General features: G+C 36.6%; 1 protein-coding gene across 1 annotated transcript; it reads left to right on the forward strand.

Annotated features, from left to right (window-relative positions):
* The first annotated feature begins 5137 nt into the window (after positions 1–5137).
* On the forward strand, positions 5138–11132 carry LOC124153870 (predicted GPI-anchored protein 57). Its single transcript, XM_046527250.1, has 2 exons — positions 5138–5551; positions 10166–11132. The coding sequence occupies exons 1-2, from the start codon at positions 5491–5493 to the stop codon at positions 10432–10434; spliced, it is 330 nt and encodes a 109-aa protein (XP_046383206.1). The 5' UTR covers positions 5138–5490; the 3' UTR covers positions 10435–11132.
* Positions 11133–19601: the final 8469 nt, after the last annotated feature.

Below are 19601 nucleotides of genomic sequence, written 5' to 3' on the forward strand. Positions count from 1 at the left end.
CCCCATCTGTATCCGCCACTGGCCTAATGGGTAGTAAAAGCAATAAAAGTAAAAGCATTAAAGGCGAGATTGCTTTCAGTCATTGTTGAGAAATTTTGCTGCATAAACTCTTGGATAATATTTATAGATTTGGAAAAATTCTGACGCATATTATCAAAATATGAATGCCAATTTTGTTTGACTTCGGAATGTGATTTTGATCGAATGGAGACGAGACTCCCTAATGTATAACGCTATTCTTTTATATTTGACGATCCAAGGTCTCGGTGGCCAGCGATATAAAAGAGTGCTGTTGCTATAACATCCGATTTTGAAGCGTGTTAGCATGAAAAAGTAAAACTGGGTGAAATTAATTCATAGGGTTCTCTCAGGTCTTAGTGCCCGGAGATGGAAATGGTCCACTATTTATACTAGGGATGAGTCGATTCCAAATGTTGATACTCAATTTCATCGATCATCAGGCACGGAATCGGAATCGAGAATCGATCACCTAAATTTCATTCCGATTCCATCGATTCCAGCAAGATAAATATGAATAATAAGATAAATATTGCGAAAATAGAGATTAAGGTTGAGGTATAAAGGCCGCCACCTGAGCCATAATGCCCCTTATTAAGTTAGCAATTTATGTTTGAAACAATTAAAGTGTTCATTATTTTATTTAAGCTGAGTATATATTACTATAATTCTTTCTTCATATTTTAGATAAATATACTGTTTGGCCACTAATGTTCTTTGATATTTCATTCCATTCAATCATTAAATCTTATTGACAGCAATGCTGCTGACTAATCAATATTGAATCGAAAAAACGTGGAATGGTCTCATCACTAATACATGAATACACCATCCTCAGGGTGGCCTATCAGTGGCTTGAATTGGCTGAGGATGGTATATATAGAGGACCATTTCCTTCTGTAGGGACGCAGACCTGATCTGATGATGTGGCCATGATCTGATCTGATGATGTGGCAGACCTGATCTGATCATTGGCCACGAAGCGTCGCGTCGTCTTGCAAATAATTTCGACGCAGTTAACACTCAAACCATGGAGAGGACTACAGTCCATCAGAAAGCCTCAAGCAGAAATTTATTCGTAGGGTTTTAGCACTACCTTGAAAGCGAGGAAAATGGGTACTCAGAGGTATAAAGGCCGCTAAACACCTGAGCCATAATGCAATGTCCCTTATTAAGTTAGCAATTTATGTTTGAAATAATTAAAGTGTTTATTATTTTATTCAAGCTGAGTATATATTACTATCATTCTTTCTAGATGTTTTTAATAAATATACTGTTTGGCGGTTTTTAATAAATATACTATATCAATATCAAAGAACATTAATATAGATAGGTCAATATCAGTCCTCCAGATCTAAGGCTTAACGATCATTTGTGACGAAAGGAAAAGTCGCAATCGTGCGTCTTAAGCGCAAATAATTTAAAGACAGGAAGTAGCTTGATAGTTAAGTTGCAAGAAACCTATTGATGATCTCATGCTTGCTGATGATTTCGTATGAAATTTAATTAAATTGCTTTATTAGAAAACCTAGGAGTTGAGCGGCATTATGTCCTTCCCTATTTTCATTAAAAATAAAACCATATTTTTATTCCTCAAACCAACAAATTTACAAGGGAACAATACGTTAGGAATATAAGTTTTTGCGAAATAAGAATGTAGGTATATTTTAAAAGAGACACGACAGATATCGAATGAGCTGTAATAATCATTTTAATCACTATGAATCATCCATTTATCCGCCATCAACTTCTTGAATGGCCTCTGAATATACTTCCACAAGCAATCATCAGAAAATGAGTAGGGATGCTACTTCAAGGAAATAGCCTGTCAAGAATGCGTTTTTTTTTTCGATTAAAAACTTTAACTCCTAAGACGCAGATCACTTCCTGCTACTAATTTGCTGGTAAATACCCATCCGCTATTTTCAGTGAGGGATGCGAATCACGTGGTAGCCATCTCTAATCATAAGATCACGCGTATTAATTACGGCAACCATATTCCAGGTACATAGTGTGTTAGAGAAGGTACTTTCTAACTAACCGAACCGGAGAGGCAAACTAATTATGTGGCAAGCTATAGGTAATCCACCAAGGTTTTACCCATTGCAGAAATGTTTCATTTTCCGTCCTGGAAAAAAATCACGCTGGGGGGATGTTACCGATACTGGCATTAAATTTTATTTCGGTTTATTTCCAGCTTAGTTTCCCAGATAGCTGGCATACGCCCACAGTCTTCATAATAATATTTAGCAATATTCCCTCCGCCCATTTTACATGTTTCCTTCTAGAAGATGATAAAATACGAAGGTGCCGTTATTACGAAACGCTTAATACCGAGGTATGTCCTAAAATGTTAGCTTTTTACATTCATTATTCCTCTCTAGAGTGTTGAGAACCATACACATATTTTACATGCGTTTCAAGATAACAAAAAGCACTTCAATTGAAATCTCTAAAAATTGCATATTTTAAATGCAATGAAATTACAATTCCCCTCACCCTGTTATGAGTGCGTCAAACTTTAGAGTCAGAATTGTGTAACCGTCAAAAATATATTAAATGACAAATAGCTTCATGATTCATCACCTCAATAAGCTACACGTGAACCTTTAGAAAAAGAAAATCTATTCGGAAAAAACTATCAGCCAGTGAAATTTGACGTTGACAAATATTTCAATTAAAATTTTGTGGAAATTTGTCACCGCAAAAAGTTATGGTGTAGTAAGGAGCATTAAGAGATAGTGAATTTATATAAAAAGTAAGCGCAGGATAATCGAAACATCGCTAGCGGCAGAGTTTTTCCTGCTTCCAGTTACGTGATTATTAATGTCCTCATTTGCCTCTTTGTTTGTGGCTTTGCTAAGGGTTCTTAAGAAGAGGATGCATTTGTACATTAGCAATCACCCGCTGAAAGAAATACCGTCTTGTGAAATGATGGGAAAATCCTTAACCAGGAGAGTATATAGCTTCTTAGGAACTTGATACCTGTTTCATGCCTTAGCTCTCAGTGAATTTGAACCCTCTGCTTTCCTCTTGCCATGACACTAAGTGTGGTAACAGTAAGCCCAACGCAAAAAAAAATAGTTTCCAAGATGAATATTATGAACTAAATTGAAATTAAATAGAAATTATCGATTCGAATAACAAGTAAAATGATGGCGATTAAAAACTAAGGCTACGTGACTAAAGGTTCGAACTCAATATTTCTATCAATGGTATTATCATCAAGTAAGTTCAAGCAATGATTGGATTTTTTTTTTAACTATGATCGATTGAAAACGTTATTTTTACCTCTTCCCTTTTTGAGAAAGTTCGCAAATTAAAATATACACACTAAAGATTTTTTTTAGTTAAACATTAAAAGTCATGCACATCATTAGGCCGCGACCTGGCTACCTATTGGGAAAATGGTATAGGTAATGGTATGGTTTAGATTTAATGCTCTGAAATAACCTTGATTTTAAAGCAAACTGAAAAACATTAAATATTCAAACTCACTCATAAATAGCTAATTAATTTCGTAGGCAAACTCAAATTAAATGTTCGCTTTCTTGGAAGATACGTTTTTGATAACAAAATATCCTCACGGAGTTTGAAAAGTAACGGCATCAATTGCATTCTCAATAGCTTATTCCAAACATATGGTTTCAAGGTAACCCTTGGACTAGTGCAGCAGGGGAAGAATTCAACTTTTTACCTTCCACTTTTTACTAGCACCGGAAATTATGTGGAAAATTTCTCTCGTCATCAATGTTACGAAGGCTGATTATTTTTGTAACTGTTAAAAGTACGTACTCCGTAAATTCAGAAATACATAAATATATAATTTCACAAAAAATATGAAATTTGAGGTTTCATTGGCTATTAAATCTCAATATCCTAATTACATTAGAAGTTTATCTTCGTAGGGGGTTGGGCGCTTGTCAATCATTCAATGGGTTCGGAAACCTCAAAACGTAAACCCTCGAAGTACGAGGTGGCCCGTGGAATCATACTCTACCCCTGCCCTGAATGAGTGTATTTCACCGGCCTTTGACTAGGAGTGGGGCTCTACCCTCACCAAACCATACCTACCTTCGGGTATAATCACTAAGTTCTGATTATTGAAATTTTATTGATAAGATGACTTATTAGGGAGCCCCACGATATCATATTTCTAAGTAGTATGCAATAAAACAACACACAAAAACAGAACAGGACGTCATACCATTCCGCTTAGAAAAATGATATTACAAACCAGTGAGTGTTTGATAAAAATTCTGAAATCCTAGCATTGGACCAACTGAGGAAACACCCATATCATACTAATTTTATGGCTTTGTCTTACCTTGTACGCGTACAAGAGAGCAAAATTTAGCCAGCCATAATTTTTTAATCTCATTTTTTTTTTCATTGTTTTCGGCGACATTTGGCAACTTAAGCTAATTATTGCAAATTATTCTTAGATGAAAGGAGCAAAATGAGGCATTATCAATCTACATTCCAAAGGAAAACTAAGATACGAGCCAAGGAGAACGTACAATTGAAGATAAAATTCAGGAAATACTGAAGTTGTTCTATCTTAAAATAAAATCACCCCAACTATTTTCATCGCGCGCCTTAATTCCATTGATTCACGGTGACAAAAATATAACCTACGTTTCCCTCGTCCTTCCCCCATTATTTTGCCCAAGAAGGCACTCCCTACACTTTGGTACGCATCCATATTGAGGAGACTAAACGCATGCGGTTATTTAGAGTGAGCGGTACTCGTCACCAATATTTGTTCTCGCCACTTATCGGCACGGTGGTAAGTCAATTTACGAATGGAAGGGCAAGTTCAAACGACACGAGGAGACTCGAGCGGTGGAATTGAGAAGTACTCTGTGAGGAAGTAACATTTTCAGCTATACCCCTCTTCCTGGACCCCTATATATCACATGCACCACTTTCCCCTACCTTCTCCTTCCCAACTACCCCTGATCATTCCATTACGGGGAGCGACATTCGTTTCCAGAACGCCTTGAACTTTGCGGTGATGATGGCCGCCACAAAATTCCCCACCGTTATACAGGCATCAAGGATTGCGTATACCAACTTCAACACCAGTAAAATCCCTACTCCGGAGTCCGTGAAGAGGTTCCGCATCTTCCCCGGGGATCCCCCCCGCAATCGCCGGTGTACATTTCCTTCATCGGTGCGGTGAGGCCGCACTATTTGCCACATTTTTTTCTACGCTCGGCTGCTCATTCTGCATAGCCGAGGCCCCCCACACCACCAGTGGCCGCTGCGTAGGCACAGAGCGGGGCTGAGGTATATAAGTCGCCCGTCAATCACTCGCGGTTCCAGAGACGATAATCTGCAGAGTGTGAACGATCGTGTTCAGGCCATCAGCGGTAGGTAGCTGACCATTTGAATAGTCCAACCGGCACCAACGCCTCCGACCGCAGCACTTGGTCCTCAAATACCAGAAGGTCTCAACGGTTATCCAGCATGAAGCTCTGCATTCTTCTCTTTGCCCTCTGCGCTGTCCACTTCGCTTTGTCCAATCCAGGTAATTTATCTTTTCCCCCTAAACCCTCATCACTCGATCGAGATGATGAATATTGGTAATGATAAAATAATGGAAAGCGGTGCCGTTTTAGAGAGCGCATCACCTCCAATAGAAGGTACTTTTTATAATAACCAATTACTGCTGTACATCTCACGCTGACATCTTATAATTTTCAGAGTGTACAGAACAGTGTACAGAAACATTATTGCCAACAATTTGCATCTGACTATTTACTATGTTACGCTATTGCAACACATGATAATATAGATTATTGCCTAATTATTCAACCTATTTATTTACAAATAGTCATATCAGCTGTATTTACAACTAATTGCATATGCTTGCGCCCACTAATATTGGCCATAGTAGGCTGTGAATCGTTATAGACTACATTATATGCTTGTTAGTAAAAGAAATTTTCAAACCCTATAAAAATAACCCTATGTAATGAGTGACAGATGCTTTGCTCCCGATTCAAACCCTGTTTTAAAAATTCTTCCATTTTCAATGAATTTCAAGGTTTTTATTTAAAGCTCACTTATGTGAAAAGCCAAAAGAGGACGCACATATTGACTGTAGAAAAACTGCTTCCCCCACTAGTATCTCTACCACATAAAATATATTGTACTGCAAGGCAAATATTTTAGCATAAATATTACTAAAGCACAATTAAATAGTCTGGTTCACTGCCTATCCACTCAAAGGTGAGGAGGTCAATTTAAATTTAAAAAACACCGCTTTCTGTTTGCCTATAACACGCACGATGAACGGTTTTTTCCTTTCAATACAACCAAGACACGTTTAAATACTCAGTATTGGCAAACATATTTGACGGATATACTAGTATATAGTTTTAAATTAGTAGTAATAGGAGAAATGGTATCAATTAGAAATAGTATAACTTAGAAGCGGTAATATTTTCTTGTATTGATTCTAGCATGTTTTCCAACAAGATAGTTATAGAACTTAGGTCACATAAATACAGACTAATAGTATGAAAATTATAAGTCGACAAATCAGCCAGTTAAAGAACTCGAAAATAAATTATCAGTTTCAAGCCATCATTTAAGATTTATTCTAAGTTCTGATGAAGTTTGCTTCACAAATGCTATGTAATTTATAATGAGCGAATTCTCTATCCAGAAATTCGAAATAAGTTTATTTCTTTGAGAATTTTTATCTGAATGCTTGAGGCGTTGTTGCTTAACAATTTAAGATCCAATTAAGTCACAAATTTAGAAATTCATCTCAAAATTTTCAAATAAATACGCATTTACCTTTAAAACTTCGCCACCTTTAACCTTGAAAGATAAATTTGCGAACGATTAGCGAAACTCACTTACTCCCTGGCCTGATAATTTCCTCTAAACATCAGTCTAATTCATACCATACACTAAAATTAGGTATTAATCGGTCACGTGGGAAGATTTAATTTTATAGCTAAACTTCTTCAGTTGGTAGATGAATGAACTCCCCGCTTGAATCCGCTCAAAAATGCTCAGTCACGCCTGATTAAGTTAGAATTCAAAAGGAATGAGTAAATAATTCTGTAATATTACCGTTGAATATTGAATAACTTCTATCAATTATGAAATTAGCAAAGAAGTGAAGTTCTCGTATAAATGGATTGATTAGCCATCAGGCAGTCTTAAGTCTCAGAGTTTGCAAAGGTCAAGGGTTTGAAAACATGGTGCTTCGTAATATAGGATGTTTGGCATAGAAAATCCACATAGTTGCCAAATTAATGCAACCACTGAATACATCCCTCGTGGTAGTTAAAGTAGGAATCAATAAATAAGGCATTCTTTCAAGGTATCAAGGCAAAGACTCTGATAAGGTTGATGTAGTAATTCATGTCAGAGAAAAAAATTAAAACGTCGCAACAAAATTATTTTCTTAGTTGTTGGAATGTGAGACTCAAGATAAAGATGGGTGGTGAAAAACTTGAGCAGGTTGAGCAATTCAACTGTTTAGGCAGTACGTTAGAGGAAAACGGATACAGTAGTAAGGACATATGGAAGAGAATCGCATTAGCGAAGGAGGCATTCATGCACAGGAAGGAGCTTCTGAGAGGATCGTTGTGTAAGAGTGTAAAGAAAAGGTTAGTGAAGAGTTTGATCTGGAGTGTAGCCCTCTACGGAGCGGAAACGTGGACACTGAGGAAAGAAGACGAGAGAAGATTGGAGGCATTCGAGATGTGGGTATGGAGAAGAATGGAGAGGGTGAAATGGACGGAGAGGAAAAGGAATGACGAAGTGCTGGATATGGTTGGCGAGGAGAGGCAGCTTTTAGATGAGATACGGAGGAGACAGAAGGTATGGTATAGACTTATCGGTGAGGGGATGTTGAAAATGGTGTTAGAGGGTAGAATGTTAGGGAAACGAGGGAGGGGAAGGAAAAGAATAGGATTTTTAGATAGATTGAAAGAGAGTAGGCCTTACAGTGAATTAAAGAAGGTAGTGCTGGGAGGAAAGGGAGGCTCCCAGCTCACTTCTTGAATACTCCATGAAAACCTACCTTAATCGGTAGAATACTATAATAATAATAATTATTTAATTACGAACTTCAACATATAAAACAAGGAAAAGATTGCGTGTGATTGCCGAAAATGGCAAAGAGTGAATTACAATTTGGGTTTCAAATTTTCCCAAGTTTTCAATGTTATAGTCTCTGTCTCCTATGCACGTCATTCTTACTCGTAAAAATTTCTATCTACTTTTTTTGCCTTCCAAGGATTTTTTTCTCTAGTGGCAAATTTCTTCGTGGGTCACTATAAAATTATATTTTCTGAGGCACAAAGTCAGTAAGATTGGATTACAAACTTTGAATATGACTTAATTTTTACTGTCTTGTAGCTTTGATGCTCTTCATTTTACGCCCAAAGTATATATATAATAAAAGATATAATAAGTTTCCACCGCGAAAAAGGTGCTTCGTCTTCCGCAATAATATGAGGATAATTAGTTTTCACCCATTTTACGCAAAAAAAATCAATAATGATTTTTCACCCTTTTTTCAGTATTTTTGTAATCTTTGTCCCATTGGTTACTTTTCCGACCTAATGTTTATTAAAAAATAACAAATAAAAATTTTTAGCATTTACCATACCTGAAAAAGAAAGGTTCATAACCTTTATTTATAGGTATGGTAAATGCTAAATTAACTAAAACTCAGGAAAAACATTCTAGTTATGCATGTCATATAATTCACTCATAGCAACCCGTTATCTAATGGATATTTCTCACCGTACCGACTGTTATTCTGTCATCTTAAATCATTATGTAACAGTTATCAACATAGATAAAACTTTATCGTACAGAAGAATATTCATGCGGCATATGCTAAGGAAATAAAACATAAGTTTCATAGCTTTCCACGTAAAGCTTTTCTCCTATCACAATCTCACCAGCGTTTAGTCCATTTTGCCCACAACTCCTGGATTGGTTATTTCATTCCAATCTTTATTTCAATATCAGCCTTTAATTTTTTAATTCTAGTAGATATCCATTTATCATTTTATCGCTTTATACTCACGTATTATTGCATTATCTTTTACCCATTACGCATTCGTCCTATGTCTTTAGACACACTAAAGAATCGTCATTTTGCGCGCGAGATGGCTCAGAGATAAGGTCACACCATTTCTCCTATTGCTCATATAAATATTTTAGACTAATGTGACAAAATATGGGGTGAGATTCGTCCTCAACTACCCAAACCAAACTTAGGGTTGAAGCTGTAGGGTTAGTAAGGGAACATATTTTCTATTTTCTCTTCATTATGTAATCACAAAGAGCTCCATTCTAGTAGACGACGGATTAAAGCAGCGCTTTTTCAGCCACTATTATTTAATTACGGGAGTATATTAGTTCTAAAAAAATTATTTTTTGGTCGTAATTTTAAGTGCAAAACGAGTCTTTCAGTCTTGTTTTGGAAGTGCTTTTTTTCACTCAGCGCGCTGAAGCTCCTTGTAGCCGAAATACGTATACGTCTAGTTCCTCGTTCCTTTGCCGATCCTGACCACGCTCTCTTTTGAGCTATTTTCTCCCGGAAGTGTAAAGCCATCTGTGGGTGAAGAAATGTGTCAGGGCCGGCCCTAGCAGGTGCGGGCCCTGGTGTGTGTGACTGGTTATTGAGTGCATGTGTATCCATAAACCACTGGTTATCCTTAGCAGGTCTTTCCTGTAAATATTCTCGGTTTTTTGAGGAACAAGAAGCCTTAGTTGAGGTCCCTACAGCCCTCACAAAGGATCTTGTTTTGATTGTTTGTTCTGAGTGAATGTGTGTGCGATTGTGGGCTAATCCGGTTGAGAGGCTGGGGTTTGGTCCCTGCGGTGAATCTCTCCCCTTCCCGCACACCAACACAGGGACAATTTCTACTCGCAAGGTGGACGAGCTGTGGGAGAATTTTATACGGCAATTTGAGTATCTTCATTTTCTACATATCAATTTTAAGGTAAAATAACATCAAGTGTAATATCAATCAGTTTACTGGATCTTTAAAATTCTGCTCAAGTGATGCTCTAGTGATAGCTCAAACCTCACCCATTCAAACAACCTATCGGTTTGAAGCACAGAGTGAATAAATTCCTTTTCTATTTTTTGCAATCACAGTGCCAGAAGCGCAGAATGCACGCTTGCCCAGGAGCAGCTTCCTTTTCCCCCCGCATCAGAGGCCTCACAAGGTACACGGACAGCGCGGAGGTTCACTCAGCGGCAGCCGTAGCGAGAGTTCCAGCAGCTCCTTCTCCGCTGGAGGTTTCTCCGGATCCGCCAGCCAGAGCGGTAGCAGCTCCTTCTCCAGAGGCGGTGGCGGAGTTTCCGGATCCAGTGCCGGTTCCAGCGCGAGCAGCAACTCCGGGTCCTTCGGCTTCGGGCGCTAAAATCTCCGTGCGGATTCCAGAAAATATCTAATCTTTCAGGAACGTTGAGTGACTACCGGGCGAAACTTGAAATTGTGCTGTGTGTGTGGCCACAAAATGGCAAAGTAAATGTTCTCAAATAATATTAGAGTAACAAAATCGAGAGATATGCGCGAATATCTCCCTCATTAATTTATTATCGATCAGGATGTTGACGCATTTGAAGCGCTGAGTAAGTTTTAAGATCTTAATTTTAAGATAAGATTAAGCATCTAGTCATTAATAAACTGAGCAGTGTGGCCCAGATGACGTGGCCCACCAAAAGACGCTTCAGATCGTCAACATTAATAGTGGCTCGAACTTTGTGCCCTTATATCACAGCTTTACATTAGTTTTCGTTGGTGAAACTGCGCATCAATGTGAAAAGTTTGCACACGCCTTAAAAACAAATCTGTAACTTCTGCTTCAAGATAATCTGATATTGCTATCTATCGCTATCTGATATGCTGATATCGCAAATCATGCCATCAATTTAAAGCAATACCCTGCTACCCATGACTGCTTCGCAACTTTATATCAAATACCAATTATTAGGAGTAGATATGTAAAATAACACTGTGCTCCTCTATCTTCTCCATGAAAATAAAATTCATCTCCTTTTGATTAATAGAATATGTTTTTTTTAATTCGCTGTTGTTGACAATAAAGAATTGATAAAACGAACAAAATTATTTGTACATGAATTACCTTACACCAAAACCTTGACATGAATTCCTTGACAGTCCAAACATGATATTTACTTTCATTGATAAAATATTTTTTCAATGCTCGTGGAAAATGAACGATTTTTCTACATTTACTAATGTATTCGCTATCGTACGTAGGGACCTAATTGAATTTCTGCTCACGTGATGAGTGTCAGATATTTGAAACTTGTTAATAACAGATGACTCTCTCAGTGGTTCAACCTGAAGGTTGGCATGAGTACCGCAATTTAAGCCAACGAATGTAAATTTCGTACAATTAGGATTCTGTCTGATAAAAAGCCTTTAATGGTAGCAACAAATTATGATCAAGGACCAAAATATTGCTCTCATTAAAATGTAGCGTTCGAGACAGCGCTTGTACTTACACATTAAACTACTTTGCGAAAAAGACGCGAGGGAAGTTCCTGTGTGTAAATAAACAGCTCAATTTTGCCGTGTAAAATCCAATCGGAAAGCGCTGCCAGTATCCGGGAATTTTATGACATACGTGTCGTTCGTGGAAGAATACAATTCGAAGATGAAAATAATAATTTGGACTGGACTAGCAATTTCTCTTGGGAACTCGGATTTAATCACTGTCTGAACGCCGAGCAGTAAAACATCAAATTTTATCATCTCGGTTACTTCCGAGATGATATGATATCTAAATATCCTTTCATAAATATATATTTCAAAAGACATACAGCCAAAATCTATGCATGCTAACAACACCAAAACTTACAGATAAAATAATGTGGTGTGCCAGTAAAATAAGGTAATCAAATTCCTTTTTAATGAACGAACGTGATATTGCTTTCCCTATTTACGACCCCAAGAGATAAAGTAGTTTGAGTTTGAAACTATTTAATCTGACTAAAGTAATGCGAACAATCACAAGACAATAGTTCTTCCATCATTAGGGCTTTTTTCCCCAATTAATACAAAAAATATTTTTGGAGCAATTTTAGAGCTCAAAAACTTGGTAAGAAAACTGAAAAGATGCGAACAATCACAAGACAATAGTTCTTCCATCATTAGGGCTTTTTTCCCCAATTAATACAAAAAATATTTTTGGAGCAATTTTAGAGCTCAAAAACTTGGTAAGAAAACTGAAAAGATGTAAGTATGCGACTTTACGTTCCGGAACATTTCTCGCGGATGCTACTCTTAAAAAAACAAAGTAGATGACATCTAAAGGTGTAAAACTTTGTGGCTGGTGGGGTGACTTTGTGATAAAGGGTCTATTTTTCGTATTTTCAATCTCGCGCCGCGACCGTTCGTCTCATGAAAGAGAAATAATGGGCATTTGTCAGACATACTCCGACATGTTGCAGCAGCTGAATTAAGCTTCTTAGCACATGTAGTTCTTTCTTACGCCAAGACACATCGAAATAAGGTGTGCACATTTGTTTATGAATATGTTGGGCAAATTATTCTTGAATATCGAATAATTTAAGCCATGTTTGTTGAACATATGGCACAAAAACTGGAATGTATGCACTTTGTTTGTTATCTTTGTGACACTTGAGCTTGTCACAAAGTCACCCCGCCATGGTTTCAGGGTAAATTTTACTATGTTCCTTTGGTTTTTGCAACACTGAAAAGATGAAGGCTTATAAAAACAAGTTGGGTGCAAGGGCCTAGAGAAATTACTGCAACTATCTGATTTCGCCATATTCAGATTTCTAAAACTGATTTGGCGTGCAATTTTGTCGCATTGGAAGGAATCAATGTCCTGTACCCGGTGCACGTCCGTCTCAAAAGACGAACTGCCTGGCCTGTTAAAGAAAATGATGGACAAGATGCAGGAAAACAGAAAAAAATCTCGTATCGTTAGACAAGTAAGGAAATACGAAACTACATAAAACGTAGATTTTAAAACGTAAATTCAATAAAATAGAGCAGTAATAGTCCATATCTTTGATCTCAGTTGTTGATGAATTGATTGACTGTGAATGAAATGACATTTTTTTCTTCCTCAAAACGACTGAAATAAGAAGATAGAAAAGAGTACTGACCGCTCATAAACATCTACTCCATATCTTTTTTTCATTGCACTGATTAATAATGTACCATAATACCGTGATATATGTTACAATCTACAGCGAAGAAAATCACATATGAAAAGAATTACGTGATGGCCAACAGCCTAACTCTCGCAATATTTCCTAACTAATTTCCGGGCCATTCATAAACATACTAATCAACTGAATCTATGTTTCCCAAAAATTGTCATGATTTTTCACTTACAAGAATATTTATTCGTTAGATTATTTAATCAAGCTTGTAGGGAAAATTTAATGTTAAATTTAATATTTTACCATCATCTTACAGACAGAGATGTTGTGATTCAGTACTGCCCAACATATTTGGATTCATCGTAGTGCCTTGTAGTGGACAAAATGCACATCAACTCTTTATTAACAATTCTAAATTGAGAATACTTCACTTTCATAAGTTCGTAAATAGATGGCCGTTTAAATTAAACGTTGATGTACCCCCATGTTTGATCGTATGCAAAAAGAAATAATCAGTAAAACTGCCAGGAATGGAATCGCATTGAAGCGAGACACATAATCGCTCAGTAGATAACATAAAGGTCAATGTTTCCAGGACTTAAAATGACCTTGACCAAGAAACCGTGGAGAGCGGCAAAATTTCAACACAATCGATGCTGTCTCTGGACATCGTATTCGGGAAATTTCTATTCAAACACCCTTGGTAATGACCTTAGTCAGACCCGGAATTTTATTTAACACTAGCTGAGGTAAAACGCACTTAGGTCAAGACCGTGGTACTTATAACAGCACTTCTCGTGTAATGAAATCAAATATATTGATTCACGGGAGAAAGACAAAAATTTCATTCAACCAAATGTTGATGACCTGCATGTTTATTTATTTTAAGAAGCAATTTGCAAATTTGATGAGCAAAGACAAGGTGACAATTAAACAATTAAGAATGGTCTTTTCATTACAATGAATTAAAATCAGTCGAAAATATTTGGCAATTAAACTGTATCATCGATTGGAAAGATGTATTTATTTATTCTCAAGTTACTCAACGTGTGAAGCCATATTGAGTAAATGGCTTACTGTATTTAAATGAGTAAACCTGACGGAGAAACGGAAAAATTCTGATTAAAGAGATACTCTAAATAAGAGTCCGTAGATTTCACAATTTTTGTTAAGGGAATATCAAAAAATATTGCTAACAAGAGGTTGCCATAACTGCGCGTTATTATATTTATGTGTCATGTAGTAATATAAAATCGATTAAATACGGCAGAATTTATGCCCTTAGTAAATTTCTTTTGACCATAAAAGTCAATAAATTGAAACGTATTAGTAAATGTATTAGTTTAGGAATCCTTGTTGAAGACTAAAACATAAAATGAAAGTTAAAACTGACTGAACTTAAAATTCCATCAGACATTACAATTCCAGCCAGGAAACTTCAAATTGCTTTGTTATAGTCAAAAATATCATTGCAATTATGCCATGATATTAAAAAAAAACTTTTAATTCTTCCTAAATCATTTTTAAAACGTTTTTAAGGCATAAGGATCGAGCAACCTACCCAGTCCGAGTTAACGATTTGCTTAAATTTCCGAAACCAAATGCATCACATTATCCGTTTTAATTATCATGGGGTGTTTTATTTTCCTCTGATTTTTCACAGGTCCATGGTAACAGGTACGCAGAATTTTGATTAGCTCAGACAGTACTATCATAACCGCGTAAAAAGAGACAGTAACCTCGTATTTTAATGACATTCATATTAAATTATCTTCCCTAAAAATTACATAACTTCTGCAAAATCAAATTGGGAACTAAAAATTAATCATCTAAATTTATCGTAGTACAAAATTGTCCATTAAATGTTCCTGTAAATCAAATTAAGCTTGATGTACAAAATATCCACGATCACGAAAACTTTGGTCCTATTCGAAACTCCCATGAAAATAAAATGCAGAAAAGATAATTTAGTAATTTTTCCTCAACTTAGGCCTATAGATTCATTTACAATACGCCTACGATGTTAGCCAGATGGAGCACTGCATAACGTCATGATCGGAAGTAATTTGGCCGAAAACAAATTGCAGAGTCAAAATACAACTGTTCCATGTGTGTCTAAAGGCATCTTATAATTTAAAATATTTATCCCTGAATACCAGGATCTTTTTTCCTTCATTATTCGTAATGCAATTCAAAATCACAACACGGAAGCCTAAATGTCCCAGGAATAAAATCAGGAAAAAATATAGCACTTACCAATTGCCGTTCAGCGCTTTTACTGGTCACATCTCAGCGCTTTCCACCGTTCAAAACACAAAAACCGGCTACAACAGTGGTGAGCCTCCATTCTGAACTGGAATATGGGTTAGAGAGGAATAGCAGCTTTGCCAGATGGAGATAGTCGTGATGTGATGAAGGCGATGGGCTCCAGCGATTCCCTTGCGGAGCCTCGCTGAAATTTGTCGCTGGATGGTACCTGGCGTCACGACATGCTCCTCCAATAGCAGTGGCGTACCGATAGGAGAAATTCACACCTCTCATTGCTTTTTCAACACCTCGCCATTTCATTGTTTAGTATTCATCACTTTGGTGGGAGTCCACTTTCATCTTCACGCCTCCGTATAAACACTGAGGTCGCGATAAAATTTTAAAAGTTAACGGAATCGGGCTAAATTCTAATAATTATTTGGGCTAATAACAAACTATCCAGTTGTAATTCGTAAAAATGATCACGGTCGTTAACACCATGGAGTAATCTGTTTCATGCGTTAAAACTATGATAAGTCTAGCAACGTAAAATTTAATTAACTCCATATAATCTAGCAGTTTTTTCATCGATTATCTTTCAGACTGTATGAATGTTATAGAAAGCTTCCGCCCCTTCCATTGCAGTAACGCAAAACAACCTTCCATGAGTCAATGCATTTCAATAGAGGCTCAAAATGACTGACATATGCCTTTAAATAGGAAAATGTGAAAAAATGGGGCAAATAAAAAATCGAAAGTTGCTCAAAGTATAAAGACATCGAATATTTAGTGACTCCCATTGTTTTCAAATTATTCATATTGCGTACTGAAGACGATTTTTACAACCTCTTATGTAAACGAGACTGTCCTCACTTAATAATTTGCCTCAATTTTTCCAGCCTTTATATCAACTCACCAACCTGTCTGTTTGTCTGGTACAAATCTTGTAACTCAAATTTGACTCACTTCCTGTGAAGCAAAAACGCTGAAATTTTGCACACTTCTTCATTTCCGATGACAATACATGAAAATATAACTTTTTCTCTCCAACCCCCCTTTAACCACCCCCCAGTCAACCTATAGCCCCCCAAAACATGTTTTTGATCTAAGAAGTTCCAAATGGTCGATTTTCGTGTTTTGCGACCACAGTAAAAGTTATCCACCATAAAATTTCCCATCTTTTGACACCCATAAAATCTCACCATATTCACCACAACTCAACATATTTTATATTTATATATAGTGACTTTTTTAATACGTCACTTTTGGTTTTTCGGGGTCACTGAGTTTTTTTGCTTTGTGTCATATATAAACGTTGCTCATCCCCTGTAATCTAAATATAAAGGCTGGTTTTTAAAAAAAAAATTTTTATAAGAGCTTATTATCATAAAGAAAAGTGAAGCATTTCTTTATCTAAGACACTTACGTTATAAATATACTTAAATGAACAATATATAGTTGACAGTATACCCATAGTGGATTTAAATCCAGAGAGGCTACTCTGCTATAATGTTCTTGCCCTTTATTTACTTAAGTGAGCATTTTTTGCTACCTTTAATTCATTTATGCTATAACCGGAAAAATGCCCAAAGGGATGAATTATTTTTAGAATATTTCATTCGATTCTAATCCAGCAAATTTTTTTCCGTGGGAAAAAATCTTGAAACGGTAGTCATAAAATGAAAACGTGAAAAAATTATATCAGAACGTATTAAAATATTCTATTATAGCCCATTTATTCAATTTTTGAATGAAATTTTAGCCATGACCTCTTATACACCGTCTTCTTAGACTTAATGCGCAGCTTACACTGTAATTCGGATGAAGATTTCGCTGAGATATTTTTCAATTTCCCCAAAACTCCAATTTTTTCATTCACTTGCAAAGTAAATGCGGCTAGTTCACGATATCCGAGCGTTCTGCGTGTACGTGAGATTAAAAGGCTATTTCAGACAGTCACGAAACTTGAGTCTTCTTTTAAAAACACGACCACCTGAAAGTCAAAGCACAAAAATTAGAGCAAAGGTTCCAATCAATCCTACACGGTCACCCTTCATTAGACCCATTCCTTGAGCACACTCAGGAAAGTTCTCGAATGGCCGTTGGCTGTCTTAGAAACCTATGGTGTAGCATGGGGAAGCTTGATTCGAAAATAGGATATAATCCAAGAATTGAAACAGATGAAACTTGAATTAAACACGCAAGAAACTTACAAGAATTGCCATGAGAAAAAATTCATCATCCACGGAAAGCCAAAGGTCCGTGGTTCGATTCCCGGTCCAGGGGAATTTTTTCTCATGGCAATTCTTGTATATTTCACCGCCGTTCACGCGGCAGGTTTAGAAATATTTCACGCAAGAAACTATCAAATGAAACATATAAATATCTTAATGATTGCAATTTTAGCATTTGAGAAAGACTCACTCTCACTCAGTGATTTAATTGACCCGAAACTTGGTTTGGAAAGGTGAAAGTAGATCTCGCCCCAACCTTAGTCACAGGCATGCGAAAGTCACATATTCAGGTTAGAGGGGCCAGTTCCTTTCTCTGGGCCACCTTTGCTAAGGAAGATTTTGATTGAGTGTAGTAGTTGGTCTCACCCAAGAATTGAACCCGGGACTTTTCGATCAACAGCAAAGCGTTTTACCCACTAGCCCACCACGTTCCCATAGAGAAAGGCTATGGACAATATTTTGCCTTATTTTGGAACTGGCTTTCCAGCATGTTAAAAAATTATTTCGGATACTCCAGCATTTATTCATCAGACACTCCGTATATACCCGAAAGTTGGTTTTGATAGGTAGGTACGCCTCAGACGTGCGAAATACACCCGTAATAGGTAGGAGGCCCGTTTCTTTCACTGCACCATCTCGCGAATTTTTATTTAGGGTATCTTAAGGCTTCGAAACTGAGACCTTTTTAAGTTACCTTTAATTCATTCATGCTATCCACTTAAAAACATCAAAATTTCCGTGGATAGCATATATGAATTAATTGTAACCTGAACCTCAAAACTGATCAGCATCCGGGGACTCTAATAGGCTATCACGCTCCCCTCATGTAATTGTATTCATCAGTAATTTTTCATCATTTTTTGGACAACAATGTGAATAATAATTCCATTCTAATGTCTCAAATGTGCTATTTCCAAATTAAAAAATTTTTAGATGGTATTTTGTACTGAAGATGTTAATTTTTTGAAAAACAAAAAAATGTATCGATAAAAAAAAATGAGGTATTTCAAATAATTTTCCTATATTTATCTGGAGGACATCTTAATCTAGGTTAGCGTCATTGCAGTTATTTTCATGCTGTATATGATCGTGCACCGTAAGGGTGCTTAATAGGTGAGCCCCCACTGATAGGTTAAGATAAATTACAATAGATATTTCGGTGTCATTTGTTGAGGCAGTGAATTAGAAAAATGTTGTACGGCAGAGAAATTGAGTTTCTGCTTGAGAATGATGAAATTATATGCTCACTTGCATCACTGTTTGTATTTCAAGTAGGACATTGAAGTTTGTCTCGCTGTTAATATATTACTCCTATTAAATTGAATAATTTGAATTTTTGCGCCTCCCAAAAATCATTAGCCTTATTTGATGTATATATGGTATAATTTTAAACTGAGGTCGACCAACTCTATATTGTCAAATAATTCTTCTGCCTTCTTAGTATAAGGGAGTATGAAGTAAGTTGTGCCACAGCGAAAACTTGATTTTTGACTGTCCTTTGAGACATTTTAGCATGTTTAGAACATTAAAGTACGTTCAGGCCATTACAAAAAAAAATTTTTACATATCGATCGTAAACCTGTATCAAAGGTGATTAAGATTCTTTTATTTTGAATGAGTCCACTATAAGCTGTCTTTAGAAATGATTTCCCTATCTCTCTGCGTTCCTATGCTAGAGTATTTGATACAAAGCACTTTTGGATTGCATCCGGAAATGTGTGTATGGCGTGGCATTTCTTTAAGACAAATGACGATATTTTGTTCTCGCAAGAGATGTGGCTTAAGGCGCTTTAACTTTTGCATATTTCGCCAAGGATGTTAAGTTTATCATGTTTGCTTTCTGTTTGGGAGGAAGGAAGCATATTTGAGTCGCTAATTAGCCTATTCCGGAATTAAGCCATAAATACCACCAACATCGTTCGTCGCAGAGTTAACTAAGCTTA

The sequence above is a fragment of the Ischnura elegans genome, chromosome 2 (assembly GCF_921293095.1).
Source record: "Ischnura elegans chromosome 2, ioIscEleg1.1, whole genome shotgun sequence".
Classification (NCBI taxonomy): Eukaryota; Metazoa; Arthropoda; class Insecta; order Odonata; family Coenagrionidae; genus Ischnura; species Ischnura elegans.